Genomic DNA, 17,548 nt, shown 5'->3' with positions numbered 1-17,548 from the left:
TGCTGCTGCTGCTATTTTGTGGTCTTGTACTGTGCAACAATTATGATTTCTTTTAAACTGGAATTTGCCATTTTGAAAACACTGCCTGTGCAGACTCTTAAGAAATCTGCTCTTGCCATCAGTCTTCTCATTCACATTTTTGATATGTGATGTTGGCCCAAGTCATGTGATAATGTGACTAGAGCAGGGACTTCAATTAGATGGACAGAAACTGCCACAGACTCCTCTTTTTTGCTGGATAGAAGCAGTGATATCTGCATGTTTATGTTCTACTTGCATTGCTTCTAATTTGGTGTACCGATGAGACATTATCTTCTGTTGTTTAGATTGTCCTCTAGGTGGGTGTTATGGAGGAAACATCTGTAAAGCCAGAACAATGGAAGTCGGGAGTCATTTCCCAGGCTGGGCGTGAGAAATGGCTGTACTGTGAGATTAGCTTGTTTAGATAAATGAAACACAAGGAGTTGGTAACGTGCTTCCTCATCCGTTGAAATGCTGTTGGCATATACTACAATGCCACTTAGAAATCCTGAATATTGAGTGGTATATAACTACCTGAAAATATGGAAAATAAATACCACTGATATATACACTCCCACAATTGAACTTTAAGATCTCAAGGCTTCATTGGGTATGGAGGAGAGCCTTTAAATGTATGGGCATTGTGCAGGCAGTGTTTCCACTAGATCATAGAATAGGACTTCTGAACTTGGCATTTCTCTGTTGTTCTTTATGAGACCTCAGTGTCTCCCTGTCCTATGCTGATAGCAAGGAAGCTGTTCCTTTTTATAACATTCCAGATTTTGCAGCACCTTAACTGTCCAGATAGAATGCAGGATAATCTTATTGTGAAAACTTGTTTTATAATCATAGGTAGTAAATTGAGAGGGTAGAACTATAAAATGGTTTACTAGATATCAAGTAGTTCCACCCTCCCAAAAGGAGGACAAAAGGAAAGGCCCAGATCATGTGCAGCTGAAAAATCTTTAGATAAGCCTTCCTCTTTTTAGTTAACAGTGGCCTTTTCAGATGTTACACTGTAGGATTTATCAGAGTAAATGTGAAACGATTCTTCTACACCCACGCACCCCAATTAAAATTCCCTACACGTGCCCCTCTTGCTTGCCTAGTGGTTGAATGCAGTAGACTGATGTCCAGCCCCTGTAGCAGTGGGGTGGTGCTTTTGCTAGTTTTAGGGAGTGACGTCTTACACTATCGCTTACTGCTTTTTTCTTCTTGAATAGGTCGTTGTGGATACAGCACAGATTGAAAACAAAGAAGCATATGCGCCACAAATCAGTTTAGAAGGTTCCAGAATTGTGGTTCAAGTCCCATCAACATGGTAATTATGACTTACTACTTCGGAAAACTCGGGCAAGCTTTAAATAAACAAATAAATAGGGACATCAATTTTTGGTATGAAAGTGAGTGTTGTTGACAGGAGATTTGTTATTAAAAATTGTTTCCTTAGGTGCCTGAAAGAAGATCCTGCAACAATGTCTCTGCTGCAGAGAAGTCTGGATCCAGAGAAGACTTTGGGACTAGTGGATGTGCTTTATACTGCAGTGTTTGACCTAAATCGTTGGAAGGAGGGAAGGTAGGTGTGATTTGTGCTGCGCTCTTACCACATAAGGGTTATGCACTGATGAAACCTTATTCAGGAATACTCGGTCACATGTGACAAGAGAAGATGGCAATGACAAGTTTCAGCCAAGGCTACCAGGTCTTAATGTTGAAGGCTAAGTAGTAGGAATGTACTGGTAGCAGTACCTGGGCATGGCTGGGCATCTGCTGAAGCCCCACTGCCTCAAGAGGACTGAGCTGGGGCACCTCACAGCCCCAGTGGGTAGATAGGAAGCTGCCATTTTGACATTCACACAATTCCCCAGAGTGACATATTGTTGGGCACTGTGGGAACAAAAAACAAAAAAAAAAGAGAAGCAGATTGCCACCACTGATGAGTCTGCAAAGGGGAGGCCTTGTGAGATTCAGATGGCACCAGGAACTGGATGGCACCCCACCTTACTTGTGGGTACAGAGCAAAGCTGCTGAAAAACTTTGTAATGGTGAAATGCTTCTTCTTCTTCTTTTTTTTTTTTTAGAATATACTTAGTAGGTTTTTACAAAAAAGAAAAGCACATAACCGCCACAAAAGTAAAAAGAAAGTAAATAGAAATAAAACAATCAAAAATACGCATAGAACAGATCAAAATACTAGAATATAGAATACAGTAAAGAAAAGTTCCACCCAACCAGATACAAAACATAAAAACTCCAGCTTTTAAAATCATACTTAATTAACTTCCTTTCTTGACTTCCTCACGCCTCCCTTTTTTGTGTTCCTCTTTACCCAATCAGATACAGCAAATCCTTACCCTCTTTCAAATCTCATTTCTAATTATTAGGTTCATTCTATTATGTCACCAATCTTTCCTCCTCATACTTAAACACCTTTATAATATTATTTACTTTCAACATAATATAACTTTAGTCTTTCCTCCTTTTCTGTTACATTTTGCATACTTTTCTTAAGCTATATCACTAATGCCATATTATTTCCAAAACCAACATTGTTTTAACATTCATAAACTTTACAGTGTTTCTGCAAATAGTCTTTAAACTTCTTCCAGTCCTCTTCCACTGATTCTTCTCCCAGGTCTCGGATTCTGCCAGTCATTTCTGCCAACTCCATATAGTCTATCACTTGCATCTGCCATTCTTCCAAGGTGGGCAAATCTTGTGTCTTCCAATACTTTGCGATGAGTATTCTTGCTGCTGTTGTCGCATACATAAAAAACATTCTATCTTTCTTTAACACCAATTGTCCGACTATGCCCAAGAGAAAGGCCTCTGGTTTCTTAAGGAAGGTATATTTAAATACCTTTTTCAGTTCATTACATATCATCTCCCAGAAAGCCTTAATCTTCGGGCATGTCCACCAAAGGTGAAAAAAGTGCCCTCAGTTTCTTTACATTTCCAACGTGAAATGCTGCTTCTTGTTAATATGTGCTCACAAAAAGCAGCTATAATGTGAGCAAAAGGCCAGAACAAACCTGAGTAATTTGCCTTGTTATTAGACTGAGTAGGGCAAAGATGAATAAGCATAGTGCAGTTCTCTTTCCTTTTTAAAGGATAATTCCCTGACCTCTTTTTCAAAGGAAGGAAGGCAGATCAGGGGAATTGGAAAATTTAGGCTGATCAGTGGCTGGAAATAGGTTCCATCAGATTGCCAAATAAATTATAAGCAACTGGAGGAAAATGAGGTCAGTCCATACCTAGATGCGTTTAAGCTCAGATCTTAAGACTTGACCATCAGCATGTAGTGAGTTCAGTGGACTTTGATGCAAGCTCTTTATGTAATTGAGAAATGTGGCCTGTAAAATAATTGGTGAGACTAGATACACAACTTGCTTGAAAGGCAGCATCCAGTCATAAACTGGAAAGAGGCAATGTTAAACACCATTAATTACTTACATAAAATACTGAAGGTTACACAAAAAATGAAAAATTGGGAGATATTGCTATTTTTAGGATAACCTGATTGCTAGTACTCTAGCAGAATACACTGATCTCCAACACCATATAGCAACATTATCACACCTTTTTAGATTATCACCTCTCTAGCCTTCAGTCCTAGGCTGAGGCATAACTCAATACCCAGTGATACCAAATGTCCAAGAATACCTTACCCAGACAGTTATCAGTAAAACAGGAAAGTCTGGTGGCCATGTAAGAGGAAACAGCATTTTATTTACCACCAGACTTTACAAACTTCAGCAACAACAGCAAACGTTTTGCCATTTTTTTAAAAAAACACAATTGTCTAAAACAGTGGAGCAGGATAATGGGGCAAGCACTGCTTGTCTTGCTCCCTTCTGCTTCTGTTAAATTCCTTCACCACCATCTTGCCCACAAAGCCAGCTTTGACTAAACATTTGCTTCTCTTTGCCACCCCATTCTTGATCGCCCATCACCTCTCATAATGTTGAATCCAAGCAAGCAACACCCTCTCCCAATAGAAAACTGAGGGAACTGTCCTCTCCAAGCAACAACCTTTGCTGGGAACTAATCAAAAACATAATAATCTCAACCCTATGCACAGGGGAGCTGCCTGTATTCCCTGCTGTTGCCTCACCTCCTTTACCTCACGTGACTATAGACCCAGCAGGCTGGGTGGCTGATGTGTCCTCCTGGCATGGGTGAAAGTTGAGCACTGAGCATGCTGCATTGTTTAAACAAAACATTTTCTCAGTTTACTTGGCTGTGTTGTGCTGTTTTCATAGGTAGGTCCATGTTCAGAAGTAGCACTGTGCGATATATCAATATATCACCCAGGACGGGTAGTGGGGGCGGGGGGGGGGGGGAGATTGCAATGACATCTTCACTCAGCGGTATATTGCTGGTGAAAGTCACTGTTTTTGAGTCCCTCTGCCTGCAGTGCCCAGTGCACTGAGGAAGAAACAAACTAGCCGGGAGCTGGAGGCAGAGGGACTCAAGCGGTGGTAGTTGCACCAATGATATACCACTGGTGAAACTTCCATTGCACTCTGCCCTGGCAGAGGGAGAAACAAGCTGCAGTGGTGAGTAGAAGCGGGATCAGGGCTGCTCAGCTGGGAAGCCTGCCCTTTCCAGCTGAGAGAGCCCCGACCCTGCTCCTGCTATCGTCTGACTGCTTTGTCTGGGAGGGTGTGCTGCGCCTTTCCTCCCAGAAAAACAAAGCCCACCCTTCCAGTAGAAGGCAGCCAGGCGGCAGAGGGGCTCCAGCAGCCCCTTTCCACAAGGCGTGAATAGGGTGGCTTTGCGCCCTATTCAAGGTAGGTCACCTGCCCACATGCCACCAAACAACAGTCTGGCCAAGGAGCCCCAAGGTCCTTGCTGCTGTAGCGGGAGTGGCAAGGACACCGGGGCTGGCTCCGCTGGGGGCAGGTGCCCTCCCACCCCCAGCAGAGCCTGGCCAAGGAACCCCGGGCCCCCTGCTGGTAGTGTGTGAGCGGTGGGGACTCAGGGCTCGCTCAGCTAGGGGCAGGAGCCTTTCTGCCCCCCCGCCCCCCCCCCCGCTCAGCAGCAGACCGTAGCCAGCTGTATTGGCCACAGCCAATAAGGTGAAAGTGCCTCAGCCCCCATGGTGACAGCTGCAGCAGTTTCATCCAACACCTCGCAGGCTGGGGCCAATGCAGCTTTTTACAACATCACAGTTTATCGCCAAACCTTGATGTTTGGCTGGTGATATACTGCGATTTTGAGAACCCAACAACGCCCAGCCCTATTCAGAAGCTTAATATTACCCGGACAGATTTATAGTGGTTAATTTCTTGAGGCAACATTTATTTATTTCTTCAAGTATATATAATCCACACTTGTATAACAAGGCAGGATACAACATACAAGAGTACAGTTACAGTTACAGGTTAGTAAAAACATAATTAAGATCAATAAATACTTAACACTCTTACATCTTATTGTGAAAAAACTAAGTTATAGGGCAGCTCACACATATCAGTAAGAAATAAATATTGGACTGTCTAATCCACAGTTTTGTGAATGCTTTGATTTTTCCTTAGCTTGGTTAACCTTTTATACTGGAGGTTGCCACATCTGGCTCACAAAGTTTTTTGAGCCTCCCCTCAGATTTGTCTTTTTTTAAAAAATGACTGCTGCTATGGGTCCCTCTGCTGTAATGCCATGATGCCAAAACTTTGTTGTGGCATCTTCTAAGATCCCAAATTTTCCATTTCAAAAAAATAAACATTTTTTCCTACATTACCACTTTCATAGGTCCCCTGGTTTGATACAATGGGTAGTATTCAACTTTTACTCACAGTAGACCCATGGAAATTAATGAGGTCCATTATTTTCAGTACGTCTAAGCTGAGTACAACTTACTTGAACGCCACCCAATGATGCCCTCAAAGACCCCCACTACCTCTATGTCAATTTTTTAAAAAAAAGTTATTGATGATGTTGTTGCTGCTTTTTAAAATAATAATAATAATAATGTTTAATGACTGCTTCCATAGGTACCCCACTGTGATGTCAAAAGGTTTTTTGTTGGGTCCCCCTGCTAAAATTTGTCATTTTAAAAATCATCTTACTGGCCACTCTTGCAGGCCCTGCTGTGATTTTGTAATATCAAAAGTTTTGTGACCTTTTTCAAAAAACAGAATGACTCCTTTGTTCACTCCCACTTTGATAAACAGACCTCGGAGTGTTGACCATGGGTCAGTGCAACTTCCAACTCAAAAATGGTTAGGCACCCCTGTTTTATACATTATCATACTTTTCAATACCTCCAGATTGCATGCCTTAGTCCTAATTACTGTAAAGTTGTTTTGAAGTTGGTGAATGTTGCTTTTTTTGCCTGAAATAGAGGGTTCTTTTTGTTAAACAGAGAGCAGGCTTTGCCGTGTATTCAGATCCAGCTTCAGCGTGAGATCTGTGACTTCGGGGGTCACATTGACTTACCATCTGGAAATGGAAGCAAATCGACGGGTGGATTGCAAAGGACTTTCTCAAAGCTGACTTCACGATTTACAAAGAAAACATCCTGTTCCAGTTCAAGCAGCAGTGGAAGTTACTCCATTCCTAGTACACCTTCCAAAAACCTTTTCATAGCTAACAACTCAGAGGATAAAGCAAAAATGCCCAACAATATGGATGCCCGATTGCAGAGTATTCTGAACATTGGTAACTTCCCCAGGGCTGTTGAGTCGGCCCAGGCAATGGCACAGAGTGGAAGCCATCAGGTTGTTAATGGGTTCCTCCTTGACAGGCGTAATGGCAGCAAAGCAGATGACAGCAAGGATGCCAAAGGCATGAATTTACCAACCGACCAAGAAATGCAGGAGGTCATAGATTTCCTATCTGGTTTCAACATGGGCAAGTCCCAGCAGACCTCTCCGCTGGTGAAAAGAAGAAACTCGGTTGCATCGTCTTCGGCAGTAGCAGAGCAGAAGCCAGCCACCGTGCCACAGCAGTCCCAGTCTTCGTCTCACACGCCTTTGCACCATCTCCAGCAAGGGTTGCCACAGCAACAGCAGCAGCAGCAGCCACAAAAGCCCCAGCAGCAGCAGCAGCAGCAGCAGCAGCAGCAAATGCATTACTATCAGCACCTGCTGCAGCCCATTGGGTCCCAGCAGCAGCAGCAGCAGCAGCAGCGTCCACCTGGCAAGTGGCCAACCAATTCCAGCCAGCCGTCAGCCCAGACTGTTGGTCCGGGGTTGTCTCATATGCCTCAGTGGAGCAGTCATGCCTTTCCTGACCTGAGCTCTGACCTGTATAGTTTGGGTCTTGTGAACAGTTACATGGACAATGTGATGTCGGAGATGCTGGGGCAGAAGCAGCAAGGACCTAGAAACAACACGTGGCCAAACCGTGACCAAAGTGATGGAATCTTTGGGATGTTGGGAGAATTTCTACCTTTTGATCCTGCAGGTGTGTGCATGTTAAGTAAATGCAACCTTCTACTACCACATGTTCATTGAGTAATGTGTTTGAATGTGTTGAATGCTGCCCATCTGTAGACACAAACCATTTGTGTCTTCTGCAGGTGATGGGAAAGATTATAAGATTACAAGAGCAAAAACAACAGCAGGGGTACCTTTAAAAAAAGTCTGCCAAATATTGGGTGAGGAAAGATAGTTTTTGAGGGCAGTAATTTTTGAAAATGTCATCTTACTGATAATCTTACTGTTTTATTATTTTTGTAAGTTTTCTACAATCAAGTGGTGTATAAATTTTATGAAATACACAAATATGTTAATTTAGTGGGTGGGACCCATGTCCAGGTCTTCAAACAGTTGACGAGTCACAAGGAATTTCCCTACTGCATCCTACCCTGACCTCCCAGATGTGTTCTGTGGGGTGGGTAAAAAGGGAAAGTGTGCTCCCTACACCTCCTCTCACTGCCACTTCCTGCCTTCTAGCTCACTTAGGTCTGTGGCAACCAATTCCTGTTCCCAAGGTAGTAGCACAATTTAGCCATCCTGCTAGTCAAGTTTTGTTCAACTTAGTAGGATTGAACAGATTTGCCTTGCTGAGGTTTTTCAGAGTATGTTGGGTAGAGGGGGAACATTCCTTTGGACAAAGTCATCTTAACAGCAGGATTTTTGAGCCTCTTAATTTCTTGGATCTGCTTCCTTCAGACATTCTTTAGTCTGTTCCATCTTTATGATGCAGAGCAGTCTCTCTTAGCAATAGCAATGCTAAGCATTGCAATAGCAAAGGCTTTCTGAAATTAGTTTTCCCAAAGGTCTGATGGGCTGCCAAGTTCCATAGCAGTATGATATGTGGAGATGATGGACTTACATGTGAATATACATGGGCAGCTTTTTGGCTCCATGTTGTTGGAGACAATGTTGTTGGAGGCAATGACTGACCCGACCAGAGGTATGGCCTGACTCTTCCTTTGGGTTGTCTCCCTTTCTTGTATTCTTCATTTGTTTGATCCTCCTCTTGATTTAAGCGTACTGAATGGATTTCAGTAGTATTGATCTGTCTTCCTATTTCACGTGCATTCTAAAATAGGATCTAAGCTGATAGATAGATAGATAGATGATAGATAGATAGATAGATAGATAGATGATAGATAGATAGATAGATAGATAGATAGATAGATAGATAGATAGATAGCCAGGCACACAGACAAAGCATTTCTTGGGCTTCCACTGTGTATGATGTCACCACCACCTCTCTACTCTGCTGGTGGCTACAATGTTAGGGATTTATGTAGCATATTTTGCCTGCCCCCACATAAATCGCTCCCTTGTGAAGTTCTTAATTTTCAGCACTTCAACAGGCATTCCCAACCACTGACTAGCTTCAATTGTGTTTGTATGCATGTGTACACATTCTCATATTCTCTCTGTTTGTCTGTCTGAGGGGTAGATGGCGGATCATTGCAATGGAAATAGCCAAGTGTGTCAATAGTTGACTGTCAGGTTTCTTTTTTTACTCCCAGTTGGCTCTGATCCAGAGTTTGCTCGTTATGTGGCTGGGGTCAGTCAGGCCATGCAACAAAAAAGGCAAGCACAGCACTTCCGTCGCCCCAGCAACACACGTAGCAACTGGCCGCATCCTGACGACCCGCACAGAACCTGGCCTTTCCCAGAGTATTTCACAGAAGGGTAAGGAGCTATCTGTGGCACCCTTGTGTACATCCAGCTTTGCAAGCAGCTGTAAAATATAGTAAATTAGGGATTTTTGCTGCATCAGTTACATATCTTGTTTAGACATACCTACCCATATGCTTAGAAAGTTGAGGGAATTTTAATCTGTTTTAGTATTCAAACTTTTATATGTTTTAAAGTATAGTTGTGAATTTTTCTCAATTTTATTGTTTTAACTTTTTGTAAACCACTTTGAGGGTTTTGGGTCTTTTTACAATCAAGTAGTATATAAATTTTAGTGTGTGTGTGTGTGACCACTTTGTGTGTGCCCAATTGACATGCAGCTGTCAACACGTGTGCTGCTTTCGTTCCCAGAAGGGGTTGGTGTGGGGCAGAATGAGCTTATGTGTGACTTCTGATGCGCACAATGACCCAGAACAGAACCCCTGTGCAAATAGGGAGTTGCCTGTTTATAATATTATTACTGCAGCTCTTCCAAGTTCAGGATTGCAGCATGTGGATATTTTCTGCTTTGGTTCTGAGGCCATAATGCAAGGGCAGCCAAGGTAGCACCTTTCTGATGTGGTTGGACTCCAGGTCCCATCATTCCTAGCCATTAACTGTGCAGGCTGGAGCTGATGGGAGCTGGAGTCCACAACATCTGCAGGACACCACCTTGGCTGCCGCTGCAGTAATGCCAGTTTTAAAGGGTTGTTAAGTGAATATGTACTGGGTCCTTAGAGGGGATATGGATTCCATATGCAGTGCCTGAATAAGCCATGGGATAAATGCTGTAAGATGATGCTGAATTTGTCAGTTTAGTTTTATTTTAGTGTTAGCATTCATAGAGATTTTTCTTCTTGCCCTGTGAAGGTTCAGTAACGTTTAAGAGCAACTAGGGTGGTGAGCCTCCCTGCCACCGCTCACATCTCTACTGTTTGTCTCTTTCTCTTGATTGCTTCCCTGCTCTCATCTCAGGGAGATGGCAAGCAGCTGGTCAGGTACTCAGGGCGACTCTGCCAGCTCCAGTGATGAGACTTCCTCTGCCAATGGAGACAGTCTGTTTTCCATGTTCTCAGGGCCAGATATTGTTGCAGCAGTCAAGCAAAGAAGGTGAGTTGAATTATTGACAAAGCAATAGGCAAAATCTTTGGTTTTGCTGGTGGATAAAGATTTTGCCACCTTAACTTGCAAGGGTCAGGCTGTTTCAAAACTTTCCTGTGCCAAGTGTGAGTCACAAGGTCAAGCTAGGTTTGGAAATAAGAAAGAAATCTGAACTACTCTTGGCTGTCTTGCCACCTATGTTTTGTTTCTCCTTTAATGTTGCCTGAGCTTGCAGTTGTCTCAGCCCTTTGAAAGAAGCAAGAAAAGAAACTGGGGCCCAGAGGGTTTGGGGAATATGCCATAATCTTCCATTTCTGGTTGTGGTTCTGACTATTTTCCCCTTAATTTGTCTTGTGGGATTTATTTCTGCTCATTAGTACGTGCCTGCATTGGTGGAAGCTAGGAAAGCCACATGGATGTGCTGCATGTGTTATGTCTCTGCTATAGTGACAGGCGTGCATTATTATTATTATTATTATTATTATTATTATTATTATTAGACATGTGGCAAACAGGTATTTGAAAATGCAAGTGTGGATTGGCTGTGGCTCCCTCTTGAGCACACCCAGCAGCAAGCACCAGATTTGTGGCTGTGAAATAACCATGAAGCTAATAAAAGTGCCCAGTGACAGAAAAGAGGATCCACAATTGAAAGTCCAGTTAATCAGTCCAATGTCACACAGTTTTGACAACAGCATGCCTGGCGTTGAGTCCATGTTCATAAATACTATTCCTCTGAAAACCAGATGCTGCTGAGTCAGAGCTGCTACTGCCAAGGGAGGTCTGTAGCCTTGCTGTCCTGCTTGAAGGCTTCCCCAAGGCATAAGCCAAGCTATTCTTAGGGACAAGAACCCTGTGGTCCCTAATGAATAGTGATTGTGACCATCCTACAGCTATTTGAGCAGGACTGGACAATTAAATATTAAGTATTGCAAAAGTACAAAACTCTGCTTTGGTGCAATATCAGAAGCACTGGTCCACAGATTTTATTGGCTGCAGTACGGCCTAGCTGCTGCTGTGCCATAGACTTCTATCTGCCTTGTTGGCTAGGTGTCTGAAAGTTTACTTTAATCCATAAACCTTTAATTGCCATGAAAGTAGCGGGTTACATGCAAAGGCCCTTAGTACAAGTGCACTTCAGTTGTAAGACTCCTATTGCCCTCTATTTTGACCACGGAAATACAGCATAAAGTGTTGTCAGAATTGAAGAATATTTTCTCATTTAAGACCCTGCCATGACACTAACAGACCATTTTCTCTCATTGGATAAATATTTCCACAGGAAACACAGCAGTGGGGAGCAAGACCCGAGCACACTTCCTTCCCCACCACTCCTTTCTACAGTGGATGATCATAGTCAGGCAAGTATCAGGCTGAATAGTGCCTCTTTTTGGGTGGCTAATGGTGGAGGGGGCCTCTTTGATGGGATTCCAGGTGGCTTTTCTTTTAAAAAAAAAATCCCTCAGTAACAATGTTCCCTGAATTCAGTCCAGTTTTAAATAGTCAATTTCACTATACTTCCAGATTTTATGGCCAGCAAAACTGCACTGCTTCATTTTTTATTATAAACAACTGAATATGCTTCATGGAATTTATTGGAGACTTCAAAATGTTTCACTTTTACTTTGATCTTAGGGGGTGTAGATCCATTGGAGATGCATTTCCCCCTCCCCCTTCTCTGAAAGCCAGATAATATATTGGGCTGCTGGGAGAACTTCCCAGGTGAATGTTATTGCTCTGTGTGGTGATTTATGTAGGAGGGCTTTGACCCCAACAGGCTGCCAAGCAACATGGCTGGGTGGCTCTTCCTCCTTCCCAAGGGAGTGCTTTTGGAGTGTTGCAGAAATGGCAAAGAGGTGGTACTAACTGCAATAATAGTCCAAGTTCTAACCAGGGTAGGAGAAAGAACTATGGGAGAGTTCTTCTTCATTGCTCCCCTCCCATTTGTAAAAGACAAGAATATTGGCTCTTCCTGCTCCTGGATTCTGTGGCTTTAGTGCTCTCTAGGGAAGGCATTGGAGGGGTGGGGCTATGAGTGGGCCCCTTATGTGTGCTGTTGGTCCAGGATGTAGTGGTTTACATGGGACAGAGTTAAACTGCTCCAGTGGGCAAGGGAGATGCCCCAGGAGTTCAAGTCATCAGTGGGACAGGTTACCTTGCACTCTGATAATGTTCCTGTGTGACTGTCATTCACTCTTGTGGAAGAAAGTGGTATACTAAAGAACATTTGCAGCAGGGCCAGAAATGGTTCCTGGCAGTGGATGTGCAGGAAGGAAGCTCAGATGTTGTCATTGGTCTCTTGCAGGACAACAAAACCAAAACCTGGCCTCCGAAAGCTCCTTGGCAGCACACACTGCCCAGTCAAAACATGTCTTTGTACCAGATGAGTAGCCCTGCCAGCCAGTGGAATGACACCATGCAGATCCTGCAGTCACCCGTTTGGTCCACAGCCAACGATTGCACACCATCAACAGGGATTTCCTCCACTTTTGCCTATGCGCAGCAGCAGCAGCAGCAATCGCCGCCGCCGCCATCTCAGCACAAACCGATGAATAAGGGCTTTAAACCTTTTCCAGTCAAGCACGAACGCAGGCCATCTTACATGCATCAGTACTGACGGCTTTTTCTAGCAAGAAATGCCGCAGAGGACCAAAGTCTTTGATGTGACAAACATTTGCTTTGTTTTACAGTTGTGCGGTGATGGCTGTCTCTTCTGGTGGTTCTGTGGAGTGACAGCTTCTAGTGGTGATTCTCTCTCTCTCTGTAGAGTGCTGAGCAAATGGTGCCAAGGTGTTACATGTACACACAACAGCCCTAAACTGTGATGCTTTCAAAGCGTATATGGACTACCCTGCTAACAAACTGCTACATTATTACCACAGAAAACACTGTATTTTATAGCTATTTTTTCATATAGATTTATAGTTACCATTTCTTGCTAAAACAAATTTGAGTACATTTTTAAGCAAATTTAGCAGTTTTGCTCAACACTCCTTTTCTTTAGATTTCTAATTGACAAGGTAAAAAGTCTTCACTCCGGTGACATCGGCTGCTGTAGCTTTTTTAATGCATCGGTTGTTAACGTGCCACACAAGCTCCTGGTCACAACGGTGGTGCACAGACAACTGCAAAAAGCTTTTTCCAGTTATTTGCTTCATGCAAAAATAGCTGGAACCACTCCAGCCCAGGTAACTTGTGACATAACTTAATGGGCACAATCCACCTGTAACCTGAGCTCAAGATCCATAAAGTAGTTTGGGGTGGATTGCGTTCATCTGTGGCTGACACTACATTAGAATACACAATTTGATACTTTTACATTTGGCCAAAGGCATTATCCATACAGTGCTCCTTAAATGTATGAAAGAATAGTTAAGACTACTTGCAAATATTTAAAGTCTTATTTCAATGCTAGACTTAGTGTGTAAAAACATGAGCTGGCTCAGAAGAGAGAGAACTTAAAAACACTATTTTTTTGTAGTGCTAACTATTAAAGTAACTACTTTCAGTCAATATGTGCCATTAAATAAATGAACCTGTGGAATTAGGAAATAACCTTCCAACCAAAGTGGATCTGGGGGAATGACTGGTGCTTAAATTGAAAAAAAAAAGGTAAATATGTATAGTTATCCCATTGTATATTAATTGAGGTGAGAGAAGTCTTTATAAAAACCTATTTAAATTTTCATATTTCATCTTTGAAAGAGTAATTATAAACCACAATATTTTCTGGTATAAAGGTTTTTGACAGTATTAATATTATTTTTATATTTTCTTAAGTCATATCATTCTAATACATTGACAAGTAAAATGGGTTATTAGTTATAAATGCATATAGTTTTTTGATGAAGATAAAAGCACATTTAAGTTCCCATTTTCTACAAACGAAGTACATGTGTATATTAAAGATACCAAATTATATATAAATATATATAAATAAAATACACAACACTAAACGTTGGGGTGGGCAGAGTCGAGGAACCCCTCCCCCGCCTTCTGCTTGTGTGGTGATGGGCCATCTTGGCAGGCCCAGAATGTTACTATTTGTGCTGGTTGAAGATGCCAATGTTGCCTGTATTTATGATATTGTCACCATGTTTCCTCAAAACCCACCCTTACCATGTTTACAGAGTTGTTTGCTGTGCATAACTTTAGTCATGTGCTTTGCACAATCAGTGTGGCTTCTGTCTGTAAATTGTTAATGTTTTGTACCTTCTGCTAAAAATGTTGGTGAATTTAACAAGTAGGGTTTTTTTGGTTGGTTTTTTTTTTTTTTAGTTTCCTGGAGTACACCATTGAAAACTTATATTGGACCCTACAATCTATTGCAGTTGTATGCCACAATGATTTCAGGTCAAAGTACAGATGTTTGTTGCGTTGACGTTCCCTACAGAGCATCTAAACTGCAGTTGCAAATGAGTGGTAAATACAAGCACTGGCAGTTTCTAAAATTGGAGTGAATTGTGGAAATACAGGTGTGTCAGTTTCTGTCTAGTAGGTGCTACACCATCCTCTGCTTCCAATTATGCTGAACACTGGTAATTTTCCCAAGTTGTTTGCACTTGGCAACCAAATGTTGCCATGTGATGTTTCACACTGCCAAGTGCATGGGGTTTGGTGCTTAGTTAACTTACCCTTATTGCAGTACTTCTGTGAATAGCTAATGCTTTGGAACTGGAATTGTACATTTTGTATTTTAATTTTAAAGCTCCTGTAAGTAAAAATAACCTTATTTGCTTTATTAAAGATATACCTTTAATAGTAGGTTATATCTTGTTAAAATAAGGTTTCTGCTGAAGATAATGAGCACCATCAAGCTGCAAGTTAATTGCAGTGGAGCATTCCTTGCTAGCCCCCAAATTACAACATTCACACAAATAGATACGTGCTCTGAGCTGAAATACCCCTAGGTCTGTCCCATTTTGAGGATAAGGCATGATTGTGGAATTACTGAAAAGATGGCACATTCGCTCTAGATGCAGCTGGATCGTGGTTGGTATATGAAGGTCTTGTGTGTGTGGTGGTAGGGAAAGAAAATCCAAAGTCGTATTGGACAGAGGCAGGCCCCTTGCAAGGAACTGTTGAATCCGGGCCTTGCAAAAGCAGGCACCATCCCTTTGATTCAGTACTAATACCCAACAGTTGATCGTCTCTGTGTAGTCTTCCTCAACCTGGTGACTACAGCTTCCAACATCCCTTCCTATTGGCTGTGTTGACTTGGGCCTATGGGACTTGGAGACCCAAACAGCTGGAACACACCAGGCTGCAGGAGGCTGCTCTGGAGCTTAGAAGAGCCTTGCAGCACGGAAACAAATACCTTGCTGCTAGATGCCTCCAGGGCAGGAACAAAGTGCTCTCCAGCTCTTTTCCCACTAGTACCAAGACAGCATGATAGAGAACACGGTCTAGATTGGGGGGGGGGGGGAATCCCCTCACAAAGACTGTTAGATTATCTCTTTTGATCCCTCATTCTTTTACTTATTTACAAAAATGAGGCTCTTGTGCCTTAAAACATTGCTGCATTTGTGAAGTTCCCTCTGCTTGACATGCCATTGATTTCTCCCCTCCCTGTGCCATTAAGGATTAAGTACTTACTTGAATTTCTCAAAAGCATGTGGGTTCCAGCCTGCTATCATAGTGTAACTTTGATAACAGTGATTTTCATTCAGGTGCCTCTTTCAGTGTTAACTTACCAAGTATGAAGTCATAGGCAAGGAGCATGTATTCACAATGCCACATGAAACCAAAAGTCCCGTAGCTCCTGCTCTGCTGTGGGTGTAGAACTGATGTGGGATCATTTGCAGAGATCATTAAAAACCTCACCTACACCATTCCAAAATCAATTTTCTTTGTTGAGCTAGCCCTTAGACTTGGTACCTAGGCCAAGCCAGCCTCAGTCCCTAGCATCCTCTATGCTTACAGCAGGCATGACCAAACTTGGCCCTCCAGATGTTTTGGGACTACAACTCCCATCATCCCTAGCTAACAGGACCAGTGGTCAGGGATGATGGGAATTGTAGTCCCAAAACATCTGGAGGGTCGACGTTTGGCCATGCCTGGCTCACAGTCTTAATACTACCAAGTGTAGGGTATGAAACACATGCTACGTGGACACATTTTCTGAATGGAAATGTATCTGGATTCCTAACCCAAGCTTTACTACCTAGCAGACATTGTGTATATTGTCTATAGGTCTCACTCAGCCTGTCTCATCCAGATGTTTTGGACTAGAACTTTCAACTCCAGCCAGCTCACATGGGCTGGCTGGGACTGATAGGATGGCATTCAGTTGAAAGGCTGCCCCTTAGGCATTGGTAACTAGTGTGGTTGGTACCAGAACTATAGCTGGTCCCATAATGCAACAGCATAAGTGGTGAGGGACAGGAATATAGATGTTTACAAGAACACCTGTCTATAAATAGTGTGGCAAAGCTTTTTCAGATGTCGGACCTGGAGCAGGAACGATGTCTCTGCTTCAGGAAGGAAATTTTTGACCAACATTCATGAGTATCTAGAACTCCTATTGACACTTTGAAGTCTCACTGCCTCATTCAAAGCTTGATATGGGCACTCTATATCCTCCAAACCCATCCAATCTGTCCTGTGTAGCATCTTGTACTGATGTTTCACTTAAGTATGTGGGCATCTATAGCACTTAAGTTCCATACCATGTAAGCAGTAAATGTCTTACCTCACTAACTATTCTGTTCATTTAAGTCTTCGCTTTCCACCATCTTTCTGCCCTTGTTCTCATCCAAATTTAACAGGCTTAACAGACTTGCGACAAATAGTTTTGGTTTTATTATTAGAAAATTCATGATTCAAAATGGCAGGATGCTATTTGATCCCACTGCCTTAACTAGTCAGGTACTATTGTCTTCTTGCCTCACTCTGCTTTAGAACAGGTCTGATTGCCCAGCTACAATACAGCATTCTGCCTGGGGTACCTCACTGCATTATCAGGTGCAATCGATGTGAATTTAGCAGCAGTTCCAGAAAGTAATGTTTAAAGTTAGAAAGAACATTGAAAATGTATGTTTTAAGTTACAATACCTGGATCTGCTCCACTTGCAGGATACCAAATGATATGGAATTGCTGAAGAGTGCATTCATTCTAGATGCAGCTGTTGTGTGGCTGTATCCTACAGCTGTGCTGCAAAGAACTGCACAGCTGCCATGGACAGCTTCCCAGGGCCCTGAGGCCAGTGGCAGAGGCTAGAGAATGCCTCCCTTCATCTCGGAGAGGATTAACAGGTGCTTTGCCTCTGGCTCGAGTGTGTTGTGTAGTGGCCTTCATTGTAAGTTGGGAGTAAAAACAATTTCTAACATGAAACCCCTTT

At 42.6% G+C, this 17,548-nt stretch overlaps 1 protein-coding gene across 1 annotated transcript in view; it reads left to right on the top strand.

The window, feature by feature from the left end:
- Positions 1 to 17,541, top strand: part of GARRE1 (granule associated Rac and RHOG effector 1) — a 57,692-nt gene extending 40,151 nt beyond the window's left edge. The window contains exons 8-14 of the mRNA XM_083751340.1: positions 1,245 to 1,342; positions 1,472 to 1,597; positions 6,389 to 7,431; positions 8,957 to 9,122; positions 10,083 to 10,217; positions 11,491 to 11,569; positions 12,514 to 17,541. Coding sequence (XP_083607466.1) covers positions 1,245 to 1,342; positions 1,472 to 1,597; positions 6,389 to 7,431; positions 8,957 to 9,122; positions 10,083 to 10,217; positions 11,491 to 11,569; positions 12,514 to 12,825 — 1,959 coding nt within the window. The 3' untranslated portion in view covers positions 12,826 to 17,541. The remainder of the gene's footprint in view (positions 1 to 1,244; positions 1,343 to 1,471; positions 1,598 to 6,388; positions 7,432 to 8,956; positions 9,123 to 10,082; positions 10,218 to 11,490; positions 11,570 to 12,513) is intronic.
- The last annotated feature ends 7 nt before the right edge of the window (positions 17,542 to 17,548 follow it).

Source organism: Podarcis gaigeae (assembly GCF_964106915.1).
Source record: "Podarcis gaigeae genome assembly, chromosome: 8".
Classification (NCBI taxonomy): domain Eukaryota; kingdom Metazoa; phylum Chordata; class Lepidosauria; order Squamata; family Lacertidae; genus Podarcis; species Podarcis gaigeae.
Note: the sequence above shows the minus strand (reverse complement) of the source record. Positions and strands in the feature narration are given on the sequence as shown.